Genomic DNA, 27,476 nt, shown 5'->3' with positions numbered 1-27,476 from the left:
TTATTGTATTACAGTTTCCCTCCTATGGACAAATCAATTAGTTTATTATTTAATTTGTTTTTGGAAATGATAAGATTATAGCAACTGCTGAGGTGCCTGATTACAATAGGTCTCACCAAACACTGCTGAGCCTTTTGAGTTTTGCATCAGCAGTGCGTCCCTTCTACATGTGTTGCGTCTTTGTCAGTTATTAATATTTTCAGTGCTTACTATTTTCAATTTTTTCATATCTCTACTGAAAAAAAAGTGTCATATTATAGCTTCCATGTGGATTTTCCTAGAACTCATGATGTTGGTAGCTTTACTTCCTTGTCATTTGATTGGCTGACCAGGGCCTGGGTTTTATCATCAGCACAGAAAGGTATGGAAGGAAGTGGGAGAAGGGAGCAGAGTGCTTCTTAGGAATTAATTTTGTGTAATGTGGATTTGTGCATGTAATTATATCATGCTCAATTATGGATTTGTTATTGTTGTTGTTATTCAGGAATATCAGAAATTTGATGTTCCAAAATTTCTGAGTATGATTTACACTTGACTTGCTAGTTTCCATCATTAGGTGGCTAAAAGAACTAAGAAAGATATTTTGGAAGCCATGTCTTAAAATTAAGTAAAGTACAAATGATCTCCCTTCTTTTCCACAGACTTCCAAGGCCGGGGTCAGGCAGTCTGCCCCGCCTCCCATTAATAAGCCCTGGGCACTGCTGTCCCCTGCAGCCCGGGGCCTCTGTGCTGTGCCCCCCACAACCTCTCCTCCTCACATCCCAGTGACTCGGGGGCAGCATTTGCTGGTGTCTTTCATGTCTTTTCATTTCACCTCAAATCTCATTCCTTCATTTATGGTCTGTTTCTTATGTGTGTCCGTGGGGTATTTATTCCAGCCTGATTGTTGTGTAAACTTAATCATGGTTTTAATTCTCACTTTTGAACTCAGAAAAAGAGTTCTCGTTTCCTCCTCTACACTAATGTCCATTCCATTTTCCTCTCCCTTATATTCATGTCTCTTGAGGTTGGAGCAGGGAGTTGGAGGCTCCTGGCTGCAGGGAAGAGCTCATTGTCTCAGCTTTCTGCAGGACAAAGGCAGTCTTACCATCTTGTCATCTCTGTCCTCCCCACCCTTCCCAGCTCCTTGCCCTTTCTGCCCCCTAAACTTCCTCTCAAAAAAAAAAAAAAAAAAATTAAGTAAAGTATAGCCGGGTATGGTGGCAGACACCTTTAATCCCAGCAGTTGGGAGGCAGAGGCAGGTGGATCTCTTGAGTTTGAGGCCAGCCTGGTCTATAGATCAACAGCTCAGGACAGCCAGGGCTACACAGAGAAATTCTGTCTTTGGGGAAAAACAAAACAAAACAAAACAAAAACAAGCTGGGCAGTGGTGTCCCACATCTTTAATCTCAGCACTTGGGAGGCAGAGACAGACAGGTCTCTGAGTTCGAGGATACCCTGGTCTACAGAGCGAGTTCCAGAACAGGCTCTAAAGCTATAGAGAAACCCTGTCATGAAAAACAAAAAGAGAAATTAAGTAAAGAATAAAAATTCAAAATACCCAAACTTCAAAATTACCCAAACTTCAACAATTTTCTATTAACCTTATAAATGTATCAAAGCATGTTCACTGTCAGATTATAGGAACAAGACCTATTTTGCTCCTTCTTTCCCTCCCTCCCTCCCTCCCTCCCTCCCTCCCTCCCTCCCTCCTCCCTCCCTTCCTATTTTGAGACAGGATTTCTCTGTGTAACAGCGCTGGCTTTCCTGGAACTCTCTTTGTGTATGAGGCTGGCCTTAAAACTCACAGATAGATCCACCTGCCTCTGCTTCCCAAGTGCTGGAATTAAAGACTTGAGCCACCGCCACTCAGCTTGCAAGACTTATTTTCAGTTGTCATTACACGTAGTAAATCAAAATTGTGGAATTGAGAGTCCCATGATGACTTTTCTAAGTGCTAGTAAATATTTATTATAAACTACTCCCCCAACATACTGTTCTTTTTTTTTAATTAAAATTTAATTTTCTCATTTTTCTGTGTGCGCACTAGTGCACTAGAGTGTGGAGTTCAAATGATGACTTTTAGGAGTTGGTTCTCTCCGTATGTCCTCCTTGCTGGCACATGCTTTGAGCTGCCTCCATCTTTCCAGCATTATCTTACTGGCAATTATTAGTGGCTGTTGTTTTTGTATTTTAACTTTGTGTGTTTTGTTTGTATGTAGATAAGTGCATTGTGCATACCTGTTGCCCATACAGGCTGTAAAGAGGATGTCAGATCCCCTGGAACTAGAGCTACAGATGGTTGTGAGGAGACTATGTGGGTACTGGAAACCAAACCTCGGTCATCTGGGGGACCAGACAGTAATCTTAATCACTGAGCCATCTCTCCAGCCCCATTCTTGTTTTTATGCACGTGTCTGTCTTTATGTTTTGGGTGCTGTTCTTTATTCTTCAGTGCCAACTTTTCTAACTAAATTGATATATCACAATATTATTTAATTCTGTGGATGTCTTTTGTCAAAAAGAACATCTCAAAACTCATTGAAAAATTATTTACTATTCTTCACTCTAACTTTTTGAAATGGAAACTAGAAATCTTATGAGTATTTTAATGAGAGCAGGCAAACAGTTACTGTCTTGCTGTAGCACTGATTCTCTTCTATTAAATTGTTGAATCACTGACCTTCGCATAAACTGCCTTGAATAATAGGAATAATTATAATGCTGTTGAAAAGGTGAATTTCTCTGTGATACATTTTCCTGCATTTATTTCCATCAGTTCCTGTGCCTTGAGTTCAGTGCCAAAAGGGCCTTCATTCTGAATGAAATGTCTGCATTGACTCGGTCCTGTAGTATCTGCCCAGCTGTGCCACAGTTAGCTCTTTGCAGATTATGGTAGACTGCTGGTCATCCAACAGCTCCACTCTCGTTTTACCCCGAAGTCAATGCTGTCTTTGTTCTAGAATGCCTTGTTTCCATATCAGAACATTTCACTTGCTAACTTTTCATGTGTGTATTATCACTTTTATTTGGTGTCAAGTCTCAGGCTATTTCTGTCTAAACAACCTGGGTTTAATTTCAGCCTTGCTTACTATATTTCTCATTGATCTTCAAGGCCTCTCTTCTCCCTTGTATTGTACTTGTTTTCCTCAAGAGCAAAATGGGTGTATACATAACTGTTAATTGCCTGGGCATTATTATTTAGGAAGAATTTTGTGATGTGAGAGTGGAAAGCATTAATTAGAATTTAAGTTCCACATATACTATCAAGCTAATATTAAAACTACTTTAGATAGAAGGTAAGGTGTGGGTCTTGTAGCTGGAGTTTTCTCTTTGTAGCTAGAGTTTTCCTGCCTGGCCCACAGCTGCTCAGACTCAACCAAGTAAACACAGAGACTTATATTGCTTACAAACTGTATGGCCGTTGTATCTAGTTCTTCTATCTTAAATTAACCCATTTCTATTAATCTATAAGTTGCCATGTGACTCGTGCCTTACCAGTACCTTACATCTCACTTGTCATGGCAGTGGCTGGCAGTGTCTCTCTGACTCCACTTTCCTGTTCCCAGAATTCTCCTCTCTGCTTGTCTTGTTTGTGAAAGGGTCTAATTACCAAAACCCATGTGTTATATAACTTCATTCATATACAAATTGTCCAGAATGGGGAAAAATATAGACAAAATATGCATTAGTAGCTGTTGAAGTTGTGAGGTGCTGGAGAGATTTGGTTTTGAAGAATATTGACTTTTTGTTCTGAAGTTAATTGTGGCGACAGTTGCACAAAAGTGAATATAATCCACGCAGTTGGGTGCTATATTAAGTGAGTGAACTGTTGGCGTGTGTGTGTGTGTGTGTGTGTGTGTGTGTGTGTGTGTGTGTGTAAAATGTAAGTTCTTTGTTTCTTTGTTTTGTTTGCAATGTAGCCATTGGCCTTTGGGTCTCCCGTGTGCCTGGCAAGCTCTCTGCCACAGAGCTGTCTTCCCAGCCCATTATTTATGTCTTAAAGCTGTTAGGAGAAGAGAAGGAAGGTGGGAGGGAGTGGAAGGGGAAAATAGGAAGGATGGGGGACAGAAAGAAGTAGAACAACCTGAGCACATTACTTAGTCCTGGGTAGTCCAGGATTCTTTACATTGTTCTTAGAAGAGTTTTTCTATGACAGATGAAACTTTCAGATTTAACACTGAGCTTAAGGTGGAAATAGTTTTACAAATACAGCACTTACAACACATATTTTACTGTGTCTCCCATTACTACCTATCCAGTATTATTTTGTTGCACCTTTGAAATTCTGTTCTAATTTTCAAAAATTTTACTGTTATATAAAACATAATTTTTGAAATTCAGTAAGATGTGAAATGAGAAGTGAACACCTGCTTCCTCATCTATTTTGAATTGTAAAGATATAATTTTTAGGTATTTCATAATGATTGCAAGGACATTTTTTTTTTAATCCTGTAGAAAATCCTGTGTGAATTAGGGGAAAACACTCACTTTTTAAGTTTCATATAATTCCCAATTAGAACTCTGTTGGGGTTTTGGTTATGTCTTGTTTGCTGTTTGAGACAGGGTCTCCTGTAGCTCAGACTGCCCTTGATCTCGCTGTGTCACCTGAGTAACCTTAGATTCTGACTTTCTGCCGTTATCTCCTGAGATTACAGACTACACCATCCCATTCCGCAGGATTCTGGCTTTGAATAGCCAATTTGCCATATGTGACCTTCATTTGGCAAATCTGTTAATTTTATTTTACGGTCTATTTAGTATAATGGCTTAGTTTAGATAGTACATATTTTAGATTCTTAATGTTATGTGTTTACAGAAGAAATTTAATTCATTTTTTGAATGCAAATAAATGATTTTAGGATTCTACTAATTATATTTTAATTAGAATTTGCAGTTTGTGAAAACTGGCATATGCTAACTTACCTTCTCCTGTGATTTCCTTGTAGGTTTGATGAACTTGTAAAAAAATTCAAAGTTGAATATCATGCTGGTGGCTCTACCCAGAATTCAATTAAAGTGGCTCAGGTTAGTTAATTATATTAAAAATTAAAATAAAAATGTTTCAAAATGATTCTAAACTTTTGGCTTTATTACATAATTTTTTTCCATTTACTTTTAATGTTACAAAAACACTTTTGTTCATTTTCACTTGAGTCTTTAACAACACAGCTAATAAAAATAATTTTAATTTTTTCTTTGATAAGCTTAGAAAGAATTTAGTATATTTATTCATTGCTTCTATTTTTTTTTACATCTTATTGGTTTGGAGAACTTATTTCATGGATAACCATAATTTTTATTTTATAAGTGAAATGTTTTTCTTGTTTGTTAATTGTATCTGATTTTGCTTATAATATCAACTACTTTGCCCCGTTTATCCCTCTGTCCTCAGTTCAATCCCTGTACAGACTTCGCTGGCCTAGAACTTACAATGTAGACTAGATGGGCCTAAAACTTCTGGCAATCTACTTTCTTTTACCTCTGGAGCACTGGGATTACAAGTGTATACCACTAATGTAATAGAGAAATTTTTCATTTTATAGAGGTGATTGCATGCACCCGTAATTTCAGGTATTTTATAGTCTGATTCAGGAGGATCATGAATGTGAGGCCAGCCTGGGAAACAGTGTAACCCCATTTCCAAACAAAACAAAACTTTATGGATTTTTCATTTTATGTGATGTATAGAAATGATATTGCTACAATATATTAACATTCTTCACTATATAATTACATGGATATAAATATATGTATCTTTTTGTTTGTTTTGTTTCATTTTTATATTGTGATAGAGCCTTACTGTGTAGGTCTGACAGGCCTAGAAATCACCCTATAGGCCATAGTGGCTTCAGATTTAGAGATCCACCTCCCTTAGCCTCTTGAGTGCTGAGATTAAAGGCATGAACCACCACTACTGACCATCTATATTTATCTTTCTAACCATTTCAATGTCAATATCTAAGCATGTGTTTTATGTACTTATATACACATGTATTTTTATTTGCATATGAATCTTTATACTTTAGAACTATCCAAGGCATTCATTCATTCATTCAGTAGTATTGGAATAAACAGCTAATCTAATGTTACGAGTTAATGTTAGTGGCTGGAGAGAAGGCTCAGAGGTTAAGAGCACTGGCTGTTCTTCCAGAGGTCCTGAGTTCACTGCCCAGCACCCACATGGTGGCACACAACCATTTATAGTGGGATCTAATGCCATCTTCTAGAATAATATGTACATGAAGATAGAGCACTCACATTAAAAAAAAATCTTAAAAACAAAAAAAGTTAATGTTAATTTTCAAGCTCCAATTTAGAAGGATATGAAAGAGCTAATCACTAAAATTTGAAAGTTACCTTAATGTCTTACTCTGTAATCATAGTTTAGTTTTTATTGACTAGGGTCATTTTTGTTTGTTTGTTGATGAATGCTTTCTCTTTGAGTTCTAATTCACTTGAAGGAATGGAGAAATGAGAAATAAAATCCAGCCAGTTCCCTCTTTCTTTCCCTCCTTTCTTTCCTTTTTATTAACTCTGACTTGATTTAAATGTACAATTGAATTACTCTACCTACATCTAAAGTTCAAAGGTTATAATAATTAAAGCTACATATATTAATGTTTGAGATGGTTATTTTGAAATGGCTTAAGAAGATCTTTGTCATCTTACTTCTACTGTTTGATTCTGATCGAGCTCTAATGAATTTGGGATAAAAGGACAAGAGAACCAAAAATCAAATGTAGCAGCCCAGGCCCATCATATCAGCTGCTCAGGAGTCACAATAGAAGGATCCCAAGTTCAAGGCATGCCTTGGCTACATGGTGAATTTGAGGCTGGCCTGGGAAACATGGCAAAACTATTATCTTAAAATTTTAAAGTAATTTGGGGTACCTCTGGTTTAGTATTTGAAGACTTTTTAAATTTCTAAAAATGGTGTTGCACTTGCATGGTGGCCCATTCTTGTAATATCGGCACTCAGGAGTCAGAAGCAGGAAAAGAAGACATTCAAAGCCAATTAGGGCTACAACACAAGATTCTCCCGACTCTTTTTTTAGGTCCAATAAGATGGTTGAGAGGCACTTTCCTCCAAGCTTGACAATCTGAATTCTGTCCCCAGGATTCATATAATGGAATGAAATAATCTTGTTCCTGAAAATTTCCATTGGCTTCCATATATACACAATGCACACCATACACAAAATAAAGTGTGATTTGTTTTTAAAAATTAAATACATGGAAAAAAGCCTTGGGCTATATAGCTCAGTGGTAGAGTGCTTGCTTAGCATGCACAAGGCCCTGGGCTCTGTCCCCAAAGTCACATACACAAAAGAATGACTTACATTTTGATTTTGGATATTACAAAATACACTGATCGAATAGATTAAATAACAGATTTTTTTCTCAGATAAGGACTAGGAAGTCCAATATCCATACAAACAAATGAAATAAGGAAAATAAAATTCATTAGCAAAGATCTGGGCAATTGGACACCCTTTGTCCTTGGGAGGAGAATATTTATGGTGTCACTGCTGTGATGCTTGTTCTTCAGTGAATTAAAGCTGATATTAACCACATGAGCCAGGTGTTCCATTTCTGCATATGCTGATTTGTTTATGTCCTCCTAATACTCATAGTTTGAAGCACTAATTCTCCCATGTAATGGCATGTGGAAATGAGACCTTTAGGGAGGTAACTAGAGTTAGATAATGTCCTGCAGGTGGACCCTGAATAAGTGGATCAGTGTTCTTGTAAAAGATGCCTAGAGAGCTTCTATTGTGTTCAGTAAAATAAACAGTCACACTGTCTCACACACACACACACACACACACACACACACACACACACACACACACACTTTATGTCTCCACTTATTTGTGGTATCTGCTGTAATCTGATTCATAGAGAACGTAGAATGGGAGGAGGACAAATGGGAAGTTGTTGTTTAATTCTTACAGAGTTTCTCTTTTGGGAGAGGAAAAGTATTCTGAAGATGGATGGCAGTGTCATTGGCACAAAATACATAAATGTACTTAATGCTAATGACCTGTATGCAGTCATGTGTTTCAGAGCAGTGTTTAGGGCATTTAGGGGCCTCAGGTACTACAGTGATGTCATGAGATTGTATCGTCTACCAACTTTTTATCCTTCTTAGTTTGTGTGGACGTACCCTGTGATATTCTTATAACACTGAAATGCCTCATGACGTGTCTCAGAATATAACTTATTGCTAAGTAAAAGCACAGTTATAAAATGATTAAAAGAGTATATTTTGTTTTATGGATAATTTATCATAATTGATAAATTATAAAAGATTTCAACACATTTATTTAATAATGATATAACATGTGCAGGTCAAGAATGTGGGCTTGGGCTGTCGTGGTCCATGCCTTTAATCCCAGCGCCCTGAAGATGGAGGCAGGTGGATCTCTGAGTTTGAGGTTAGGTTAGTCTTCATAGTGAATTCCAGAACAACCAAGTTTGTACAGATCAACTCTGTCTTGAAAACTAGGGCATTGGGGTGGGAGCTTGTTCTTCAGAGCTTGGGAATACATTAGAAGTGGATTTAAGTTGAAGGGCTTTGTTTGTTTGTTGTTTGTACTATTCGAGTGGCTTTAAAGCTATAAACAATTTATTCAGCTTCGAGGGTGGGGGCATAGATACCTCTATCTGTATGTAAGATGTAGTCCTAGAGTGGATGGAAATTGTGAGAATTAAACTACTTAATGAATTTTAGAATGATACTACTTTTAACTGGGCACACTTTTAATCCTAGTACTTGGGAGGCAGAGGAGGCGGATTTCTGTGTGTTTGAGGCCAGCCTAGTCTACAGAGAGAGTTCCGGGACAGCTAGACATACATAGTGAGATCCTGTCTAGAAGTCAAAGCTAGTATAAGAGAAAGTTAGTGTTTGTCACTAAATTATGGACTTTGTATTGATAGTTAATTGTTTTTAATACTGTGGTCATTTTATGTACAAGTTTAAATTGTAAAAATAAACATGACAGTTTCAACAAAACCAGAGTCCAAACATTACCAACAACACGGCTTCGGTGACTATGGTGTTTTCATGGTAGCTCACACCTGACTGGATTTAGGGGGGAAACCAGCAAAACAGGTATAACAAAAGGAACCACCAACTAGCCAAGGTACCCGGAGGGTTGTGAACGCACATGACAGGCACTTCTCAGACAGCAGTGTGTTCAAAATGCACTGATGCTTATTCAAAACAGAGAATTAGCTTAATCATTCTTCAGGCATTTACAGCCTCATGTCACATTCATGAACCAGAAGTTTTTACTCTCATGGCCCATGGGACATGAGGGAATGTTTCTTCAGGCAAGCTGTGCTCTGTAAAGCCTCTCTGTCAGACGCCGGAGAGATGGGAACATTTTTGATAAGGAATGTTGACTTGCTTACAGCTCTGTCTGATAGTACCAGTAGTCATATTGTTATACTTCAAAGTGATGTGAGAAATCATGTCAAGACAATGTTCCTAACGCACTTTTGAATTATCTAACCATACTGAAGGTTTTAATGAAGCCACAATTATATATAAACCCGTGTTTGTTGATGTATTGTTCACATATAACTCTAGACTTGTGACTATTTGACAGACAATACAAACTCAGACTTTGGCAGTTTCTATACACTTCTTTGTTACTGTACTTTTGTTTTTTGACACAAGGCCTCACTGTGTGGCCCCAACTGGCCTGTAACTCAGAGAGATCTGCCTACACGCCTTTACTTTGTAAATACTTTTTTAAAGGTGTACACCACCACATTCAGCTAAAGATTTTTTCTTTTCATATGTATCTGTGCACTTGCCGCTGCCCTCACAGCCCACCCAGTGTGGTTTGTGGGAACCAAACTCAGGTCCTCTGCAAGAGTAGCTACTGCTGAGCCATCTCTCCAACCCCTTCCTATACTTTTTATTTATCAAAAAGCAACATTCTGTGTCTCTACCCTCCCTGCATAGAACATGTGAAAAGGAAGTGTGATTTTTCTTACCTAGGATGTTAATGCTTCCATAAAAAAATATTTTTATATACCAATATTAGCCAGTCCCAATTCACCAGGTCATCCAATTTCAGTGTGTGATGTTTTTTATTTGCCAGTTTTTTTTTTAAATAATGAACTTAATTTGAACATTAAATATATATTTTTCCTTTCAGCTTTTTCAAATGACATTTAATACAATTTTCAACTTGAAAGATACAGAAGATGGTCTTCATGAATAGGACCCCAAAAGAGTGCCTTTTGTCGTGGATTATGCCTTAATGGCTTAATAGGACAGTGTTTGTCTAGTATATACAAGGCCCTGGGTTCAATCCCCAGCTCCCAAAAGATTAGCAAAAATATAAATATCTTTGGCTATGGACCTAGAAATACCAATTGTTAAATACAATAAAAATTCAGAGGCTGAAGCAGAAGGATTACAAGTTCAAGAACAGTTAGCATGGACTACACATCAAGACCTTATATCAGTAGACTTAATAATTTGAGATAAAAACCATGTGTCTGTTGACAAAACACTAAGCATTATAAAGAAAAGAACCATGTTGTAGCAGAAATTTGCCTTCAGTTTTTCTAGAAGTACTTGATGATATTTGAGCAGGCTATAAAGAAGCTGGCAGAAACTCATACAACAAAAATATTGGCTTCATTTTTATGTAATAAAAGTGCTTCAAACCTATTATTAAATTTTTTTTCCAGGAAAGTGCACTGAAATTCAATAGAATTTTATTAGCCCCTTTACTAAAACTTGGTTTTGATTCTGATTTTGACACCATAAATTCTAATGAACTCTGTGCTTTAAAAAAAAAAAGCATTATTTTTTTGAGGATGAAATTTTAGTTTATACAACAGCCAGTATACTTCAGAGTGTTCTAAATTGATAGACATTTTAGTCATAGGTAATTCATTTTTAAAGTTTCTTATTAGTCTATATTAGAATAATGGATTTGATTATGGCATTTTCATACATGCGTATAATGTGATTTGATCACCGTCACCCCTCATTACCCTGTTTTTCTTGCTCCCACTGATTTGCTTCTCTTCCATACTAATTCCTTAGTGTTATTTTTTCCCCCTCATGGAGGGGCCACCCGTTTTGAAGCTTTCCCACTTCCTCAATGGAGTCTTGACAGGCTAGGTCATGTTCATGTATTCTGCAGGTAACCACACTGTTGTGAATTCATGTATGGAACTGCTGTCATGTCTGGGAGAAAGCATTCCACTTCTTCCTCCTTCTCCAGTGTTCTCTGAAGAGAGCCTTTGGGGAGCTGGGTGAGATAGATGTCTCATTTTGTGAGCATTCATCTTTTATGCTCAACACTTTAAACAGATATGAGTCTCTACAGTAACTATATGACCGATCTGTAAATGCTAAGTTCATGACTGGTAAACACATGGATTAATGAAACAAGCATTTAGACACAAAGTAGATGTTCTGTGCCCTGAGGTCAAAATGTATAGAATCACTTAGTAGGATTTTTTTTCTAGCAAATAATATTTTCATAGAGGTGCAAACTAATCTCTCTTATATGTCTGCTCACAAATGAATAAAATCTTAAATAATCTTCCATAACCATTTTTTTTGAAACAGAGGATGTTTTATTTATTGTCATAATAGACTGATACTAAGGTCTCTAATTGCAGTTGCACTCTCATGTTCAATTATATATTTTAAGGATATATAATACAGTGTATAAAATTTTTATCAAATTGTTAAATGATATTAAAAAGTAGCTATATGCATTTTAACAAAAGAAGCATTGCAAATATTATAACATTTTCTCACATTTGTTTATTTTATGCCATTATTACTTATTGCTACTACTGACTGGTCCTATATTTTTGTCTTACTAACAGTAGCATTTAAGTAACGAAGAAGTCACTATAGAATAATGTATTTCTAAGTATGTTGTATCCTCTTCTGCTAGGGCTGTCAACAGTGTAAGAGGCAAGGTAGCTTAAACAATGGGGATTTCTTTCTTTTTTTTTTTAAGTAAGCTTATTTCATCATAGTTCTGCACACTAGTTCAGGACTCTTTTTGTCCTGCAGGTGGCCACTATTGTTGCTGCTTGCTCATTGGGCTGTCACTGTACATGCTTATGTTCTGTGTCTCTCTGTAGGTACTAATGTCACATTGCATTAGGGCCCATAATAGCCTCATTAACTTAACTACCTTGTTAAAGGCTTATCTTCATATACAGTCAGTTTCTGTATTGTTGGAGATTAGTGCTTCAATATACTTCCAGTCCCAGCATATGAGAACCAGACACATGGTACTGTGGGAGGAAAGAAAGACAGACATGTAGAAGCAGAGTACAGAGTGCTGTCATGCTGCTGGGGACTTATGTACAGACCCATGGGCAATAAAGTCAGCAAAATTCCCCTGTGACTTAGGTTAGAGGAAGGTGGCTTATGGAGCAGGCAGGACAAAATCACTTCATCTTAGTGGGAAAATATCTGGTTTATGTCGAGTAATTTCAAAGATGTCGGCATATTCTTGGCTTTGATCGCACCAGGCTCCAGTCATAAAACTACACACCAATCAAATTATTTGGTTTATTTATACTATGCTGGGAAAGCATACCAGAGTTACTCAGGGGTAGCATAGTGGTCACTGCTCAAGATAGTTACAGTCAGGTCAAGCTGGATGCCATTTGTAATAGATGTAAATTGGCAGGGATGGAGGGGATACCAAAATTTAGTCATTAACAAGTACCATTTTTTTATTTTTATCTTACAGTAACAGTGCTTGCATGTAGTTGAATTGTGGTAGTTTATTATTTTGTCTCCCTTCTTCCTTTTCCTTTCCTGTGTCATTTAGTTAGAGTTAACCTTGTAAACTTATAATAACCTAACTTGAATATATAGTATACAAACACTTTTCCTTTACATCTCCAGCTTACCCTCTCATTTTAGTTACTGTTAATGATTCCATCTTCATATATTATCTGCCCATACAATATATCACTTTGTGGTGATTAATTAATATAGTTTAGTAATGATTCTCCCCTAAATTCCCCTTTAAGATGTTTATAAATATAAAAGGAATTACAGTGCGATGAAGTTGTACTAGGAAGACCTTTACACACTTGTGTTTATCACAGCACCATAGGCAGAATATGGAATAAAACCAAATATCCTTCAGGGGATGAGTGGATATATTTACACAATGGAGTACCATTCATTTCTAAAAGGAAAGAAACACTGTGATTTTGAAGCAGCATTAGGTTAACTGAAACAAGCCAGACCCGAAGACAAAGACCACATGTTCTCATTAAGTTGTGGGAACCAAGCCATCAGCCTTACAGAAGAATGGACTGGGATACTGTGATTCCCCAGAGCCTGAGGAGAGGGGCAGTGGGCAGGGAGGAAGGACTGACGTTCAGTAAGGAATGCCCAAACAGTGGAAGAATTGCTCCAGGTTCTCCTTAATGTAGTAGGCTTACAGCAGCCTGTAATGTATTCGGAAATTCAGATCAGTACTCAGGAGGTTGAGGCAGATGTATCATGAGTTCAGGGTCAGCCTGGAATATATACCAAGACCCTACCTCAGCACTCCTCCTTTTCCAACCATGCACCAATACATTTGTGAGTTGTTGTGTTCCACATGTTCCATAGTGTTGTGGTTTATATTTGCTTATGTCATTGCCTTTACCAAGGCCCTCTATTATTAATATGGGTTCTGGCTGCTGTTAAGTATCCTTTCATTGTAGCTTGAAGGACCTCTTAACAATTTCTGTTGTACTATCCTTTTTTGTGGTTTGTTGTGGGGTTTTTGTTTTGTGTTTGTTTGTTTTGAGACAAGGCCTCACAGCCCTGGATGGCCTGGAACTCAATTGCGTAGACCAGGCTGGCCTGAAACTCAGATCTGTCAGCCTCTGATTCCTGAGTGGTAGGATTAAAGTCGTGAACCACCATGCCTGGCTGGTCTGTTAATAACAAACTTTTTTAGTGTCTGCTTTTTTGGAGAATGTTTACTTTCTACTACAGTTTTCTTTGGGTGTATGTAAATAAATTTTCCTTAAATGATTATGTTGACATAAAATGATACAAGCATTCAAAATAAAATGTCTAACTCATAGTAATATTTTGTGACTTGGTGTGCTTACAAACATGAAAAGGTGAAATGAAACTCTTTGGGCTCAGTCTCTACAAATACCCTCAGAGGAATTCAGTTGTAACTTACCCTCTGTTATATGTCAGCCCATTCCTTCTGATCTCTATGAATTCTAATGAGGATCTGTTTTATTATGCTTCTGTGGTACTGTAGACCAAATTTAGGAGCCCAGCCTTGACAGGTGTTCTATCACTGAGTCACTGATCCTCTGGCTTCCCTCTCTGCCCTTTTCTTTCCTTTTTGAAACAGGCCCTCACCTGGTACCCTAGTTGGCCTTGAACTTGGGTTGATCGCCCTAGTCCCAGCCTCCCACATGCTGGGATAACAACCTGACCTATTCTGCCCAGCCTTGTTCTTTTCTTCCATGTTTTAGGTTTCAATGATATGCCTTCATGCTTTGGTACCTTTTTGCCTGATTGTTGATCCTAAGGTATTTCTATTATCACACAAGTTCACGTACTTTTAAGCTTCATATGAATTGATTTCTTGACTTTTTTTAGGTGTTATTTTTGTGTGCATTTTGGGTACTCATTAAGTATTTTAAATTCTTCTTATTCTTTGTGAATTATAATATAATCTGTATATAATCATTGAAATTGGTTCTCTCTGTTAAGTTTCAATATAGAGGATATGTGGATTTTTATGAGTATTCAGTAGTGAAGAATGAGAATTTTTATGTTATTTTAGTAGCTACCATTTTTCTAAATGTAGTAAAAATTTCCTTCCTAATTAATCAAAGATCTTCGGGTAAAATTATACTTCTGTCTTTTTCTATAATGGAAATCATTTTGTCAAAACTCCAAATGTGAATAAGATCCTATCAAATGGCCCTCTCTCCACAGTTTTCCTTCAGTAGCAGAAATAAACACTATGTTCCTAATTATAGCTTTTATTTCATAATCACATATTTACAACTGCCAGTGGTGGATCTGAATTTTTTTCACATAAGATTAAATACTTAGGTTGGTCTCTTTATGAATTATTGTACACTTAAGCCTGACTTAATGATTTCTGGCTTAGCCTTATATACCTTAGCCAAAAGGTTGAGAAACGATGTGACTTGGTTTTATACTGCCTAATTTTTTTTTTTGATCTTCCAGTTTCTTATCTCTTAGATAAGCTTCCAATTTTATACTTACTCTTTTACTTTTAATTAAGACTGTTTTGTCTTAATTAAATTTTGAGAGAACTGCCTATTGTTGTTTTAATACAGATTATCATCCAATGTTCATTCCAGTTTTGAGAACTTTAAATTTTTCTAAACCCTATATGCACTGAGTGTCTAAAAACTATGTTTTCAAAGTTATGTTTGAATAAAATAGAGACATTGAACTAAAATTCATAGCACTGATATTTCAAGTTGTTAAGCCTTTCCCTTTGAGTACCTGCATTCAGAAGTGAAAATACTTCTGATTGTTGACTTTTTTTTTTTTTTTATGTGACACATCTCTGGGAATCTGCAGCCAGTCTAGACTACTTACATTTTAAAAGAAAAAATGACATTGGAGTGATCAAAGAGAATTCTCTTTTCTAATGCCTTACACCTGGAGCAGTTGTTAGACGCGTCAGTAGCACAACTGTATTTATAAATATCAGAGCAGGATGTGGCAGATGGTGATACAACACAGCCCTGTCAGATCCTGTCAGGAAGGAGGAGGTGCCTGTCAATGCCAAATCAAGGAGTCATGAGTTTTCAGTAGCATGTGTCCTACTAACTATACAAGTGACTGTTGCAATTGTGAGTTCTCCTTGTGGTTGTAAACTGCTCAGTATGAAGTGACACTCCTTTTTTCAATGACCTTTTCCTTGTGGAATTGGGTTGTTAGATTTTAGTAATTAAAATCATGAAAACTGTCGTCCTCTCTCAGATTTTTGTTTGTAGATGCTGTTACTTTGTATCAGATTTAATCTAAAATAACTCTAGCATTTCATCTCCTTTTTTCTCCATTTCCCCCATTTTATTTTTTAATTCCTGCTTGCCTTTTGAAAACTTGCATGCTTTCCCCCCAGGCTGTTTTACCGCGATTACTGAAGACACATTTGAGACTGTCTCAGCAGCTGTGCTTTTATTCTAAAGTTGTGTAGTATAAAACTCCATTTCTCAGTTATCCACTTCCAGAAAGGCACACATCTGCTTTTTGTGAGCCTTTCTGTGGTTGCGCCCCAACATGTGACATTAAATGTGAATACTATTTCAGTTTGTATCCCTGTTGCCTCAGTGCCAAGCAGAAAGCTTTAATAAGAAAGAAGCACTGTAAGTGACACCCTTTTGTCAAGAGTGGATCTTAATCCTTGTCATTCTGTTTTGGAATTTGAATTCAACACAGAAACCAAACTTTACTTACTTAAAAAGAATATTAAACTCATTTTTTTCTGACAAGTCTCATTTGAACAAGGATAGCCTTTGCCAACTCATTTGTGCAGGACTTGTTGCCTGCCCTGTTTTTAAAGAAAAGCTGAAGCTCTGCACCTAGTGTTCCCCTCCTCCAAATCCAATTCCCTAGTCTCATCCCTAGCTCTGCTGCAGACCACCCACTCATCCTCCATTCCTTCTCAGCACCCACCTCGAGTGGACCTCACACGTCTTCCTCTCCTAACCTCTCTCCCCCACAGCTCATTGCTTTATCCAAGACCCCAATTCTAGCTGTCAATCCCTGGGAATCTGCAGGTCACTGCAGCCAGGAAATCGGGTAGGCCAACTACAGATCTTCATCTCTCCTGGCAGAAAACATCCAGGAAATCAAGGATACTATTTAAAGGCTAGAGATAGGAATAATAGGAATAGCGGAAGGAGAAGAAACCCAGGTCAAAGGTACAGAAAATATTTTCAATAAAATCACAGAGGAAAATTCCCTAACCTAAAGAAGGGCATGCCTATTAAGGTACAAGAAGCTTACAAATAGACTGAGCCAGGAAAGAAAGTACCCTCAGCACATAATAATCAAAACACTAAATGTCCACAATAAAGAAAGAACATTGACGGGCGGTGGCGGCGCATGCCTTTAATCCCAGCACTCAGGAGACAGGGCCAGGTGGATCTCTGTGGGTTCGAGGCCAGCGTGGTACAGAGTGAGATCCAGGACAGGCACCAAAACTACACAGAGAAACCCTGTCTTGAAAACAAACAAACAATCAAACAAACAAAAAAGAACATTAAAATCTTCAAGGGAAAATGACCAAGTCACATGAAGTCAGACCAATTGGAATAACGCCTAACTTCTCAATGGGGACTCAAAAAGCCAGGAAGAGCCTGGACAATGTTCTACAGACTCTTAAGAGAACGAAGATGCCAGTCCAGACTGCTATACCTAGCAAAACTATCAATCACAATAGATGGAGAAAATAAGACATTCCTTGATAAAATAAAATTTAAGCATTATCTATCTGCAAATCCAGCTTGAAGGAAAACTCCAACCCAAAGAGGTTAAGCCCACCCAAAAAAACACAGAGAATAAAAAATCTGATACCAGCAAATCAAAAGACAAACAACCAACCGTCGCACATACACACACACTACAACAAAAAACAGGAATCAACAAACACTGCTCATTTATCTCTGTCAACACCAATGATCTAATTTCCCAATAAAAAGACAGACAGTGGATTCAAAAACAGTATCCATCTTTTTATTGCATCCAAGAGGCATCCCTTACCATCAAGGATAGACATCATCTGAGATGAAAAGAATTATACACAAATGAACCCAAAAAGTGAGCTGGTGTAGTTATTTCAATATCTGACAAAGTAAACTTTAAACCAAAACTAATCAGAAGAGATAGGAAGAACATCATAGCCTTCAAAGGAAAAATCCAACAAGAGGACATTGCAATTCTTAACATATACACACCAAACATAAGGGCACCCAAACTCAGTAAAGAAACACTACCATAGCTTAGTCCTTCTTAACCCTCACACACTGATAAGTGGGCGACTTCAATAGACAGGTAATTCAGACAATAATTAAGTAGAGAATTGTTGGAGCTAACATGTTAGAAACCAAAAAGACTTAACAGATACTTACAAAACATTTCACCCGAACAGAAAAGAGTATAGTTTCCTTTCAGCACCTCATGGTAGTTTTTCCAAATCCCTTCCCTTGGGTCCAGGGAACACTGCAGAAAAGGAGGCAGAAAGAGTGTAAGAGCCAGAGGAGGTGGAGGACACCAAGAGAACAAGGTCCTCTGAATTAAAGTGATCAAAGCACACACAAACTCACAGAGACTGTGGCAGCATGCACAGGGCCTGCCCTCCTCTACACCAGGGCTTCTGCCTACATAGTATGCCTTCCTGAGTGTATAAACGAGTGGGTCTCAGAGTCTTATACCTTCTCTTGGGCTCTTTCCACTCTGTTTATTTGTCTAATTCCATTGTGTTTGTTTAGGTTTTAACTGATTTTATTTTACTGTTTTTCCTTTGAAGACTGTTTTCTAAGGAGAGACAGAAAGGGGTGGTTTCAAACGTCCTTTCAGTTAATCAACATTTATATGCCAATGTGGAGACCCAATGATTGTTATTAGTACTGAAAAGCATACAGAGTGTAATGTAGCTCAATAATAATCAAAGATGTAGATTTCATAGAATCCCATAACCCAGGGAAGAGTATTCTAAACAATGCCTAGATGTCCTCTGATGACATCACCACTTTTTTTTTCTTTTCTTGTTTTTTTTTTTTTTTTTTTTTGGTCAATCTCACAAACTTTCAATTGTTTTATATAGTTTCTGACTTCACATGGTGTGTTGTTAGAATTGAATGGCACAATTATGAACAGCATAATTTTAGTTCAGTAAATTTTAGGTGGTGTCATTGCATAGAAGTGTACCTGGCAGTGTCTTGATTGAATTGTAAGCCTGGTGCAGTTTGATGATGATGTGTATGTTAAACTGATAAGAATAGACATGACATGATGTTTGATCTTAGCCAAAAGGCTGTTGAAGTAGTGATAGTCTGTTAATGAACACAATATCCCAGCCTTTTTTTAAACTATTCATCTTAAAAAGTTCTCTCAAAAATCTAAAATAGTAAATTAAGCTTTAAAGTGTTCCATCATAATTATTTGAGCATTTCAAAGTTCAAAAGCTCTAATCCTTTCCCAAACTCACAGATAGTTTATTTGCTTAATTATAACCTTGTTTTAGACAGTGCCATGGAAATACACTGATATCTGTTACTGTTGGAATATTTATTATTATTCACTGATAGTTACTGGTTAAATTCAAAAATAAATAAATAAAAAAGTCTATTCCTGTGTGTATGAGGTATTTTTCATACAAAAATGTAGCTTGTGTATGTTACTTCATATAGTGCTTACATACAGATTGTTTTTAAATCTAATGTCCTCCAAATTATTAAATTTCTTTGTGAAAACAAAACCAATAATTTTATAAGGAGGTAATAATCCCTAGTAATTTAATGTAGAGCAGTTTAGTGTTTATCTTCTGTAATGCAGTCTTCCACGGTATGTATTCAGTAGTTTTTCTTACATTTCTTATATTTTCTAAACAGCAATTAAGCTAAGCAAGCATCATAGAAAGCCCCAGGCATGTTGTCAAAAATAGGAAGCTTGCCTTTCACGGCTAGCCTTACTGTGTAGCAAAAGCCTTTCTCAAAATTCTAACACCAGAAACAACAAAACTACATGATCAAACTGAGCTTACAGACTTTGGTTGTCTTGTTGTTTATTTCTAATACACAGTCTTGTGTGTTGCCCTGGCATCTTAGTTGCTTTTCTAGTGTTGTGATAGAACATCATAACCAAGGAAACTTACAGAAGGAAGCATTTAATTGGCTTATCCAAGTCCAGTAGGACAGGAGTCCACCACCATCATGGCACAGAGCATGGAAGCAGGGAAGCATTCTGAACTCTTACATCCTAACCATTGACAGGAAACAGAGAGCCACTAGGGATGATGGTGGCACACCACCAACTAGGCCATCCTTCCTAATCCTTCCCAAACAGTTCCACCAATGGGGACCACATATTCACATGTGCCTATGGTGACCATTCTCATTCAGACAACTGCAAATGGCTCTCCTGGAACTGGGCTTATATCCTGTAGCCTCCCAAGTGGTTGACACATGCCATGATACCTTACTTAAATTTAAAGGTCTTGATAGGCTATTATGCTAGCTAGTTTTATGTCAACTTGACACAAACTATAGTCATCTGAGAGGAGGAAACCTTAATTGAGGAAATGCCTTGCCTCCACAAGATCAGGCTGTATGCAAACCTGTAGAGCATTTTCTTAATTAGTGATCAATGGGGGAGTGCCCAGACCTTTGTGTGTGGTGCAATCCCTGGGCTGGTGGTGCTGGGTTCTATAAGAAAGCAAGGTGAGCAAGTCATGAGAAGCAAGCCAGTAAGCAGTAACCCTTGGTGGCCTCTGCATCAACCAGCTCCTGCCTCCAGGTTCCTGCTCTGTTTGAGTTTCTGTCCTGACTTCCTTCAGTGATGGACAACTATGTGGAAGTATAAACCAAATAAACCCCTTTCTCCCAAGTTGGTTTTGGTCATGGTGTTTCAGCATAGGACAGCCATATTTGCAATTCAACAATCAAGAAAAGTTTCATTCTATAAATATAGTAAGTATTGTTTGGTTTGCTCATCAGGAAAGGCTGTTGTTATAGACAGAAGTGCAGAGGAAAACAGAGACAACAGGAAAAGATTACTCATTTCAAATTGACATTCCTTAAGGGTTAAGGCAGAGAAGCCTTCTTATTATACTGACTCAAGTGGCTGGAATCTTCTGGCACCTACCCCCCAGGTTTTGGAAACTAGCCCATTTCATAGTCCTATTTGATTGCCTTGCGGTAACATGCATGACTACATTCTACTTTGGTTTGGTCTCTTGGGTATTATGCAAGAGACTATTCCAAAACTTTGGCCTCCTAAATGAGGAATAGTTAGCTCCCCATAGGCCATAATGGAAAAGGCCCATGGTAAAACTATAGGCTGGTCATAGTTTAGCTAACACCCAGCAGGACGCCAGCCAAGATTGTAACTACTACCCTGGCCAAGATTAACCAAGGAGCTATGGTCAGCAGGTAACAGAGCAAATAAAAATGGGCAGATGGGGCTTGAATGCATAGCCACCCTTATAAATGAGTGGTGAGTGCAAAAATGGCATGTGATTATCTGCTAGGTTGTTCCAGGGAACTATGGACAGATCATGTGGACCCCATTTGACTCATTCTACAGTATGCCCAGAGAACCAACCACTCTCAATAGAGACTATCTCAGTCTCTGTCCAGTTTCTGCCTAAATCCTATTAAAAGCTTTTAGACATATAGCTGGCTAGTTTTTCCCTATCTTGGGATCTCTTGTACTCTGAAGAGTCCCTCTTACTTTTCCCAGATTGCTTGCTTTTCTTTTAATTTTCCTTATTCTGCTTTTTTGTTTTGCTCAGTTCCTCCTTATCTGCATCTTTATTTCTCAACAAATGAGATAAAGAACTTGGCAGCCAGTGTCTCAGGTTGGCTTTTGTGACTTGATTGTCTGACTGGTTGGTCCCTGGGTCAAGCCCATTTGGACCCAGCAAAGGCCTCAGAGTTCTCAAAGATTGTGAATTACTGTGAACTTTGTCAAGCATACTCCATGAACATTTAAAGCAATCTAGTCAGTATATAGAAGTAACCTACATGGTACTCTTAGTGTTAAGTTTTGATTCTATGGCTTGTGTTGTGTTGCTCAACCTTACTTTTTGTACAGACATTTTCTTTACTCAGTTTTTACAATGCTCACATAATAATTTGTAACAAGCAAAGCACCAAAGATATAGAATTCAGAAGGAAACATCTAATTTCCAGTTCTTAGTTCTACTCACTTATTGCATTTAATTATTATGTTTTTTAGACACAGGGTTTTTAATGTATTGCTAAACTGGCCCCAAACACTTGGGCTAGGGTGACCCTTGTGCCTCCATTTCCTAAGTAACTGAGACTCAGAGTCATATACCACTCTGCCTGCCTTAACCTTAAAGTCTTTATTTTTTTTTTAAATCATTATTTTGTTGTTGCTATTGTGATAGCTTCTGTCTCTGTAGGCTTGCCTGGTCTGGAACTCCCTCCACAGTCTAGGATGGCCTCATACTCACAGAGACCCTCTGGCTTTGGAAGAAGCATCACTCTAGGTAGAGCAGCCATTTTGCTGTTGGGCTCTTGTACAGTTTATTTAACATGCTATCTAAGAAAGTTGAAGGTGACTTCAACTTCATACTCAGAATTATCTGTCATTCGATTATGTATTGTTATATGTGAGTTTGTGGTTACATAATGTCTTATATTTTAAATGTGTTTTTAAGGAAGACATTTTGCTTTGTGTTTTACAAGAAGGCTGTGTCATATAGTTTACCAAATTCAACATCTGGAAAATAATGTATGTTTAATATTTCAAACATGGAACATGAACTGAGCACAGGAGTCTTTGACTTTTTGTGCCTAGTTCTGATAATCATGTCTTTTGAGGTGTTTAGGAAATAAATGTCTTACTTGCTACATATGACTTTGGGGCACTTTCTGGCCTTTATTGTGCTTTGGTTTTCTTTTCCTTTTTTTTTTTTTATGTATATTGTAAAATGAAGTGAAGATGTCAATTCTGTGTAATTGTAGTTCTCATATGGTCCATGGACACATTGTTATAAAAGATGTTAGGTCGGGCGGTGGTGGCGCACGCCTTTAATCCCAGCACTCGGGAGGCAGAGGCAGGCGGATCTCTGTGAGTTCGAGGCCAGCCTGGGCTACCAAGTGAGTTCCAGGAAAGGCGCAAAGCTACACAGAGAAACCCTGTCTCGAAAAACCAAAAAAAAAAAAAAAGATGTTAGATTTCATCTTCACCATCATCATTAGTTTGTAGTTTAAGTTCTACAATTTTTTAAATGTTTATGTGTGATGCATTTTGAATTGAACTTGAGGGAGCTAGTCTTAATGCAGCTCTAAGTTGGTAATCTTGGAGTTATTTTACCCAGTAATTGTGACTCAGTCTTACAATCTCACCATCTCTGAGGCTGATGCAGGAAGATAATTTCGAGTTTAAGTCTGGCCTCAAGCACATAGTGAGTTCAGTCCTGCCTGGTCTAAGAGTGAGACTCTGTTTTAAAAAACCAAAACCAAAAAAATTAAAAAAGAAAAGAAACATTATGAAACAAAGTAATTTTTTATTCCTTAAGTTGATGCACTACTTACTCTAAAGAATCACAGTATTATGGTATCATAGTGCTATGTGTTCCATTTTCCAGATCTCATAGCATGGTTTCATTTTAAATGTCCATAAAGGTTGATCTTAGATAGAGGTGTATGTTGTCAGTTTATAAATAAAGATCTGCTATTCTTTAACATGCTCTGTACAAATATTTGTCTCTAAAACAAGTAAAAAAATAAAATTCTACAGAATCTTTGAATCTAATTTTATAAAAGCATTTTATTTATATATTCTAAAATGTATTGTGAACATTTAAAGTAAGTTCTCTAATGTGTCTTTTTATAAGATGGAGACGACAGTTCATTAATGCTGGATAGGCTTTATGACTCCTAGCAAGGAGAATGTGTAGCAAAGATTGTGTGCTATTGCTGGAAGCCATTGTTGTTCTCACATTATTATTTTGGAACATGGGTAATGAAGAAGTCAGCTCATATGTCACAAGGGCTCTCATTCATCCTGTGAAGAGATCCTTCCGTGGAAGAGTAGAACCATGCACTAGTAATCAACAGCAACATGCCAGGGAACATGAATGAACCAGCTACAGTTAAACTTGTAGGTGCTTGGAGTCCATGCAGCTTACTGGCCTAGAGAAGTAAGTTAAATTATAACTGTTTCACTGAGTCACCAGCCGATCTTATCACCCAAAACCCATGTAGTGTAATGTGTCTTGTTTCAACCAAAGAGTTTTGCAATGACAGGTGACTAATAATAGGGCCATGAATGAAGAGAAATGCACAATTTACAAAATCCCTATAACTTTATCTTTTGTTAGATTTGAGCCCCTGTGTTACTTTTCTATTAGATGTGAGTCCTGTGTTAGTTACTTTTCTATTAGATGTGAGTCTGTGTTAGTTACTTTTCTATTAGATGTGAGTCCCAGTGTTAGTTACTTTTCTGTGTTGTTATTAAATACCTTGGCCCAGACAACTTATAGAAAAGTTTATTTGGGCCTACAGTTCCAGAGGATAAGAGTACATGATTTTAGTGTCCATGGCGGACATTCTCATTTAAACTGCTAGCACCCTTTAATAAGTTCTTATATAATTTTCCAAAAATAGTCTTTAAAAGTGTCTATTATTCTTTATATTTATTAGCATTATTTATTTACTGTTTGGTCACTTTCCCCCCCAGATGAATAATATGTTTTGAATATTGTTTCATATTAAAACAGATCTGATTCTTTTCAGTAGTTTAAGAATCTATTCTATGACAGGGTGATAATTTGATTTGGTTATTGAATCTCCTATTGTCATGCACTTAAATGGTTTATATAGAAGGTTCAGTGACTTGGTATGTATTATTTTTCATCTGTGAAAGTCTGTCTTTATAATCCTGTAGCTTTATTTCTTTAGAATTAAATAATCATGTTGTTTCCCTGAGTCTATAGCAATTCAGAGAATATTCAGTGTGCTCTTTATCAGCATGATCCATAAAAAACATCCTATTAATCATTTATATTTATACTTTTCTCTGTGAAATGAAATGATTAGGTAGATCAGGCTGTTTTCTAGGAGCAATAAATTACCAAACTTCATTCTAAAAACTCACTCATAATGGACTGATGCCTCTCTGAGAACTGCAGCAGGTTATGAAAGAGTGTCCTTTCTACTGTAGGACTGTTAGCCCTGAGCTTCACTGGGAAAAGGCACCAGATCATGTAAGTGGATGATTGCAAACTAAGTCCAAACCATTCTGTAAACTGCTTTGGAGCTTTAGGACAAAGCATCTAGGGCGTGTGTGTGTGTGTGTGTGTGTGTGTGTGTGTGTGTGTGTGTGTGTGTGTGTGTGTATGTGTGTGTGTGTGTTTGTGTGTGTGTGTGTGTTTGCGTGTGCGTGCGTGCGCGCATACGAAGCTTGTCTCATTGGTATCATAACCGCAAAAGGAAACAAGAATGTATGGAATTGAAAGAAAACTGTGAGCTAATGCTAATATTTTAAAAATTTCAAATATTTAGAGGCAGAATGTCATACCATCATTAGTGGTAGTACTGGACAGTAACTTAGTTGGGTTAATTGTGAATGTGCAAGGACGGTTCAGTATAGGATTATTTAGATGTTTAAAAAACAAAACAACAACAACAAAAAAACCTCCACCCAGGAGTGTGGTGTACATTTCTGTGAGAGAATACTAGCCTGTCAGGTGAGTACTATATTTGATTCCCTGCATCTAAAGAAGAAATATTCATTCATAATAGTAGCTGTGCACTTGATTTACCTGGAAGAATGTCTCAAACTTTACTGCCATTGTCATACATTATAATGTTTTGGAATGTTCTAATTGAAGTTAAGAATTAGACAAACATTTTCTTTACTTTTACCAGTAGTAAGCATTGGTTAAGAGGTACATGTAGCTATGAAGATGCTAACATTGCTTATCTTTTAGTTCAGGCTTCACTCAGACTGTTTCCATCACCACTATTTTTAATGGTACAGTACATGGGACTTTATGTTGAGTAGACTCTAAAAAGGTAAATTTATGAGCAGCTTCATGATTCTGCACAGGAATTTATTACCATCTGTTCTCCTTTGAGGCTATTATAATTATTAATGGAGGTATTTTCAACATTTTTTAAAAAACATGGTTTGTGTATGGTAGAAACTAAAGAATATCAGTAGCTTAACCATCTGTAGTCTTCTTAGAGTCAGGCTAGGGAAATGAGTTGAAGACCTAATTGAAGACACTCATCAGTAGTGATGTGATTTGTATGTTTTGTTGGGATCTGTTCATAATGAGTAGTATATTGCGCAGCCACAAAAGCTGAAGGTAGAGAAATTGACTGACTTATAGGACGTATTGTTTGTCTTCATAGCAGTGGGGAGTTCAGTGTCTCAGATACAAAATAAAGAATATATGTCATTTTGAGGACTTTAAAGTGGAAATTGACCTGTTAAAGTAATGGTCAACTCAGATGTTGATGTAATACAAATCTGTTGTTTTAATAATATTAAGTAGAAGATGAACTCATTTCTCTCTCTCTTAAAAAGTTGTAGCTCCCAGTGTTTCTCAAGCTCAGATTGTTTTAATAGAAAGAATATTACAAAAGCAAGTTTTTTCTCAGCTCTACATTCTAAGTTAGTTGGGTAATGGTCTATTAAAAATGAGATGACAAATCAAAAAATTATTTTTTTCAGCTGTTCTAGAAGAAAAATGCCTGGTGATCTGGGAATATAAAGGAAATTCAAATTCGTTATTGAGAGTAAGAAATGCATTTGTGGTTTTAAAAAAAGAAATACCAGCATGTCACATTAAAATTATGGTATCTACAGTTCTGTACAGTAACAGAAAAAATGTATTACATCAGGGGATATGATGCACTTTAGAGAGCTAGTGTAGGGCCATGAGTGAAGAGTATAATGCCATCAGCGGCATAAGCATTAATAACCTAGTCAGAGGAAGAGTTTTCCTGTCTCTCATGTAACATAAACCAGATGTTCCATGCTATTAAAAACTTCTTACTAAAATAAGTGTTTAGATCACTGGTCACTAGGAGAAAAATGAACAATAGCAATCTAATACTCTTGAGGATATAACCCATTTGAGTAAATATTGGTAGTCAGGACAGTGAAAAGTTGCTTGCCGACGTTACTGTGTTTTTGAGAACTTAGCCCCCACAATTGACTATGCTATTTTAATCTATTGTGTTTCGTAAATTTGGTGTATTTTTCTCTCAAAAACTTTTCAAAACCAAAGATTTAGATGTTGGGAGTACTGTTTGAATATTACATGAAAATATATTTGATAGTCAAAGTGTAAAAGCCAGTGTGAAGCTCCACAGCTTTAGAATGCCTATTCCGTCCATATTGAGTGCCTGTTCTAACCATATAGTTCATTGAGATGTCTAGACCTTTGTCTGGTTAATTTTGGTTTATAGAGTTTTTAATTTCCATTTTTAAATAATAGTTAATTAATAAAGTTCTACGTTATTTTTGGTATACAGGTTTACTGGTCATGTTGGATGCATACTTCGTGCAGTCACTATAAGGATTACATATAAAATAATTCCATCACTGTCAAGTTTTTCCTATACTGTATCATACTAACTTCTGTTGTTGATAGTCCTTCTCTTGTTTGCCAGGGGTGTAAGGTTGTAACTGCTTCCTTTCCAGGGCATTTCTCAGGATTATGTAAGCAGGTGATAAATGAGTCATGAGGTTGCAATATCTCTC

At 37.0% G+C, this 27,476-nt stretch overlaps 1 protein-coding gene across 2 annotated transcripts in view; it reads left to right on the top strand.

Annotated features, from left to right (window-relative positions):
* Nucleotides 1-27,476, top strand: part of Adk (adenosine kinase) — a 400,038-nt gene that overhangs the window by 115,958 nt on the left and 256,604 nt on the right. For both annotated transcript variants that reach the window (XM_028879766.2, XM_028879767.2), the window contains exon 4: nucleotides 4,930-5,008. In XM_028879766.2, the coding sequence (XP_028735599.1) occupies nucleotides 4,930-5,008 (79 nt within the window). The remainder of the gene's footprint in view (nucleotides 1-4,929; nucleotides 5,009-27,476) is intronic.

Source organism: Peromyscus leucopus, chromosome 9 (genome assembly GCF_004664715.2).
Source record: "Peromyscus leucopus breed LL Stock chromosome 9, UCI_PerLeu_2.1, whole genome shotgun sequence".
NCBI lineage: Eukaryota > Metazoa > Chordata > Mammalia > Rodentia > Cricetidae > Peromyscus > Peromyscus leucopus.
This window is presented reverse-complemented; position numbering and strand designations above follow the sequence as displayed.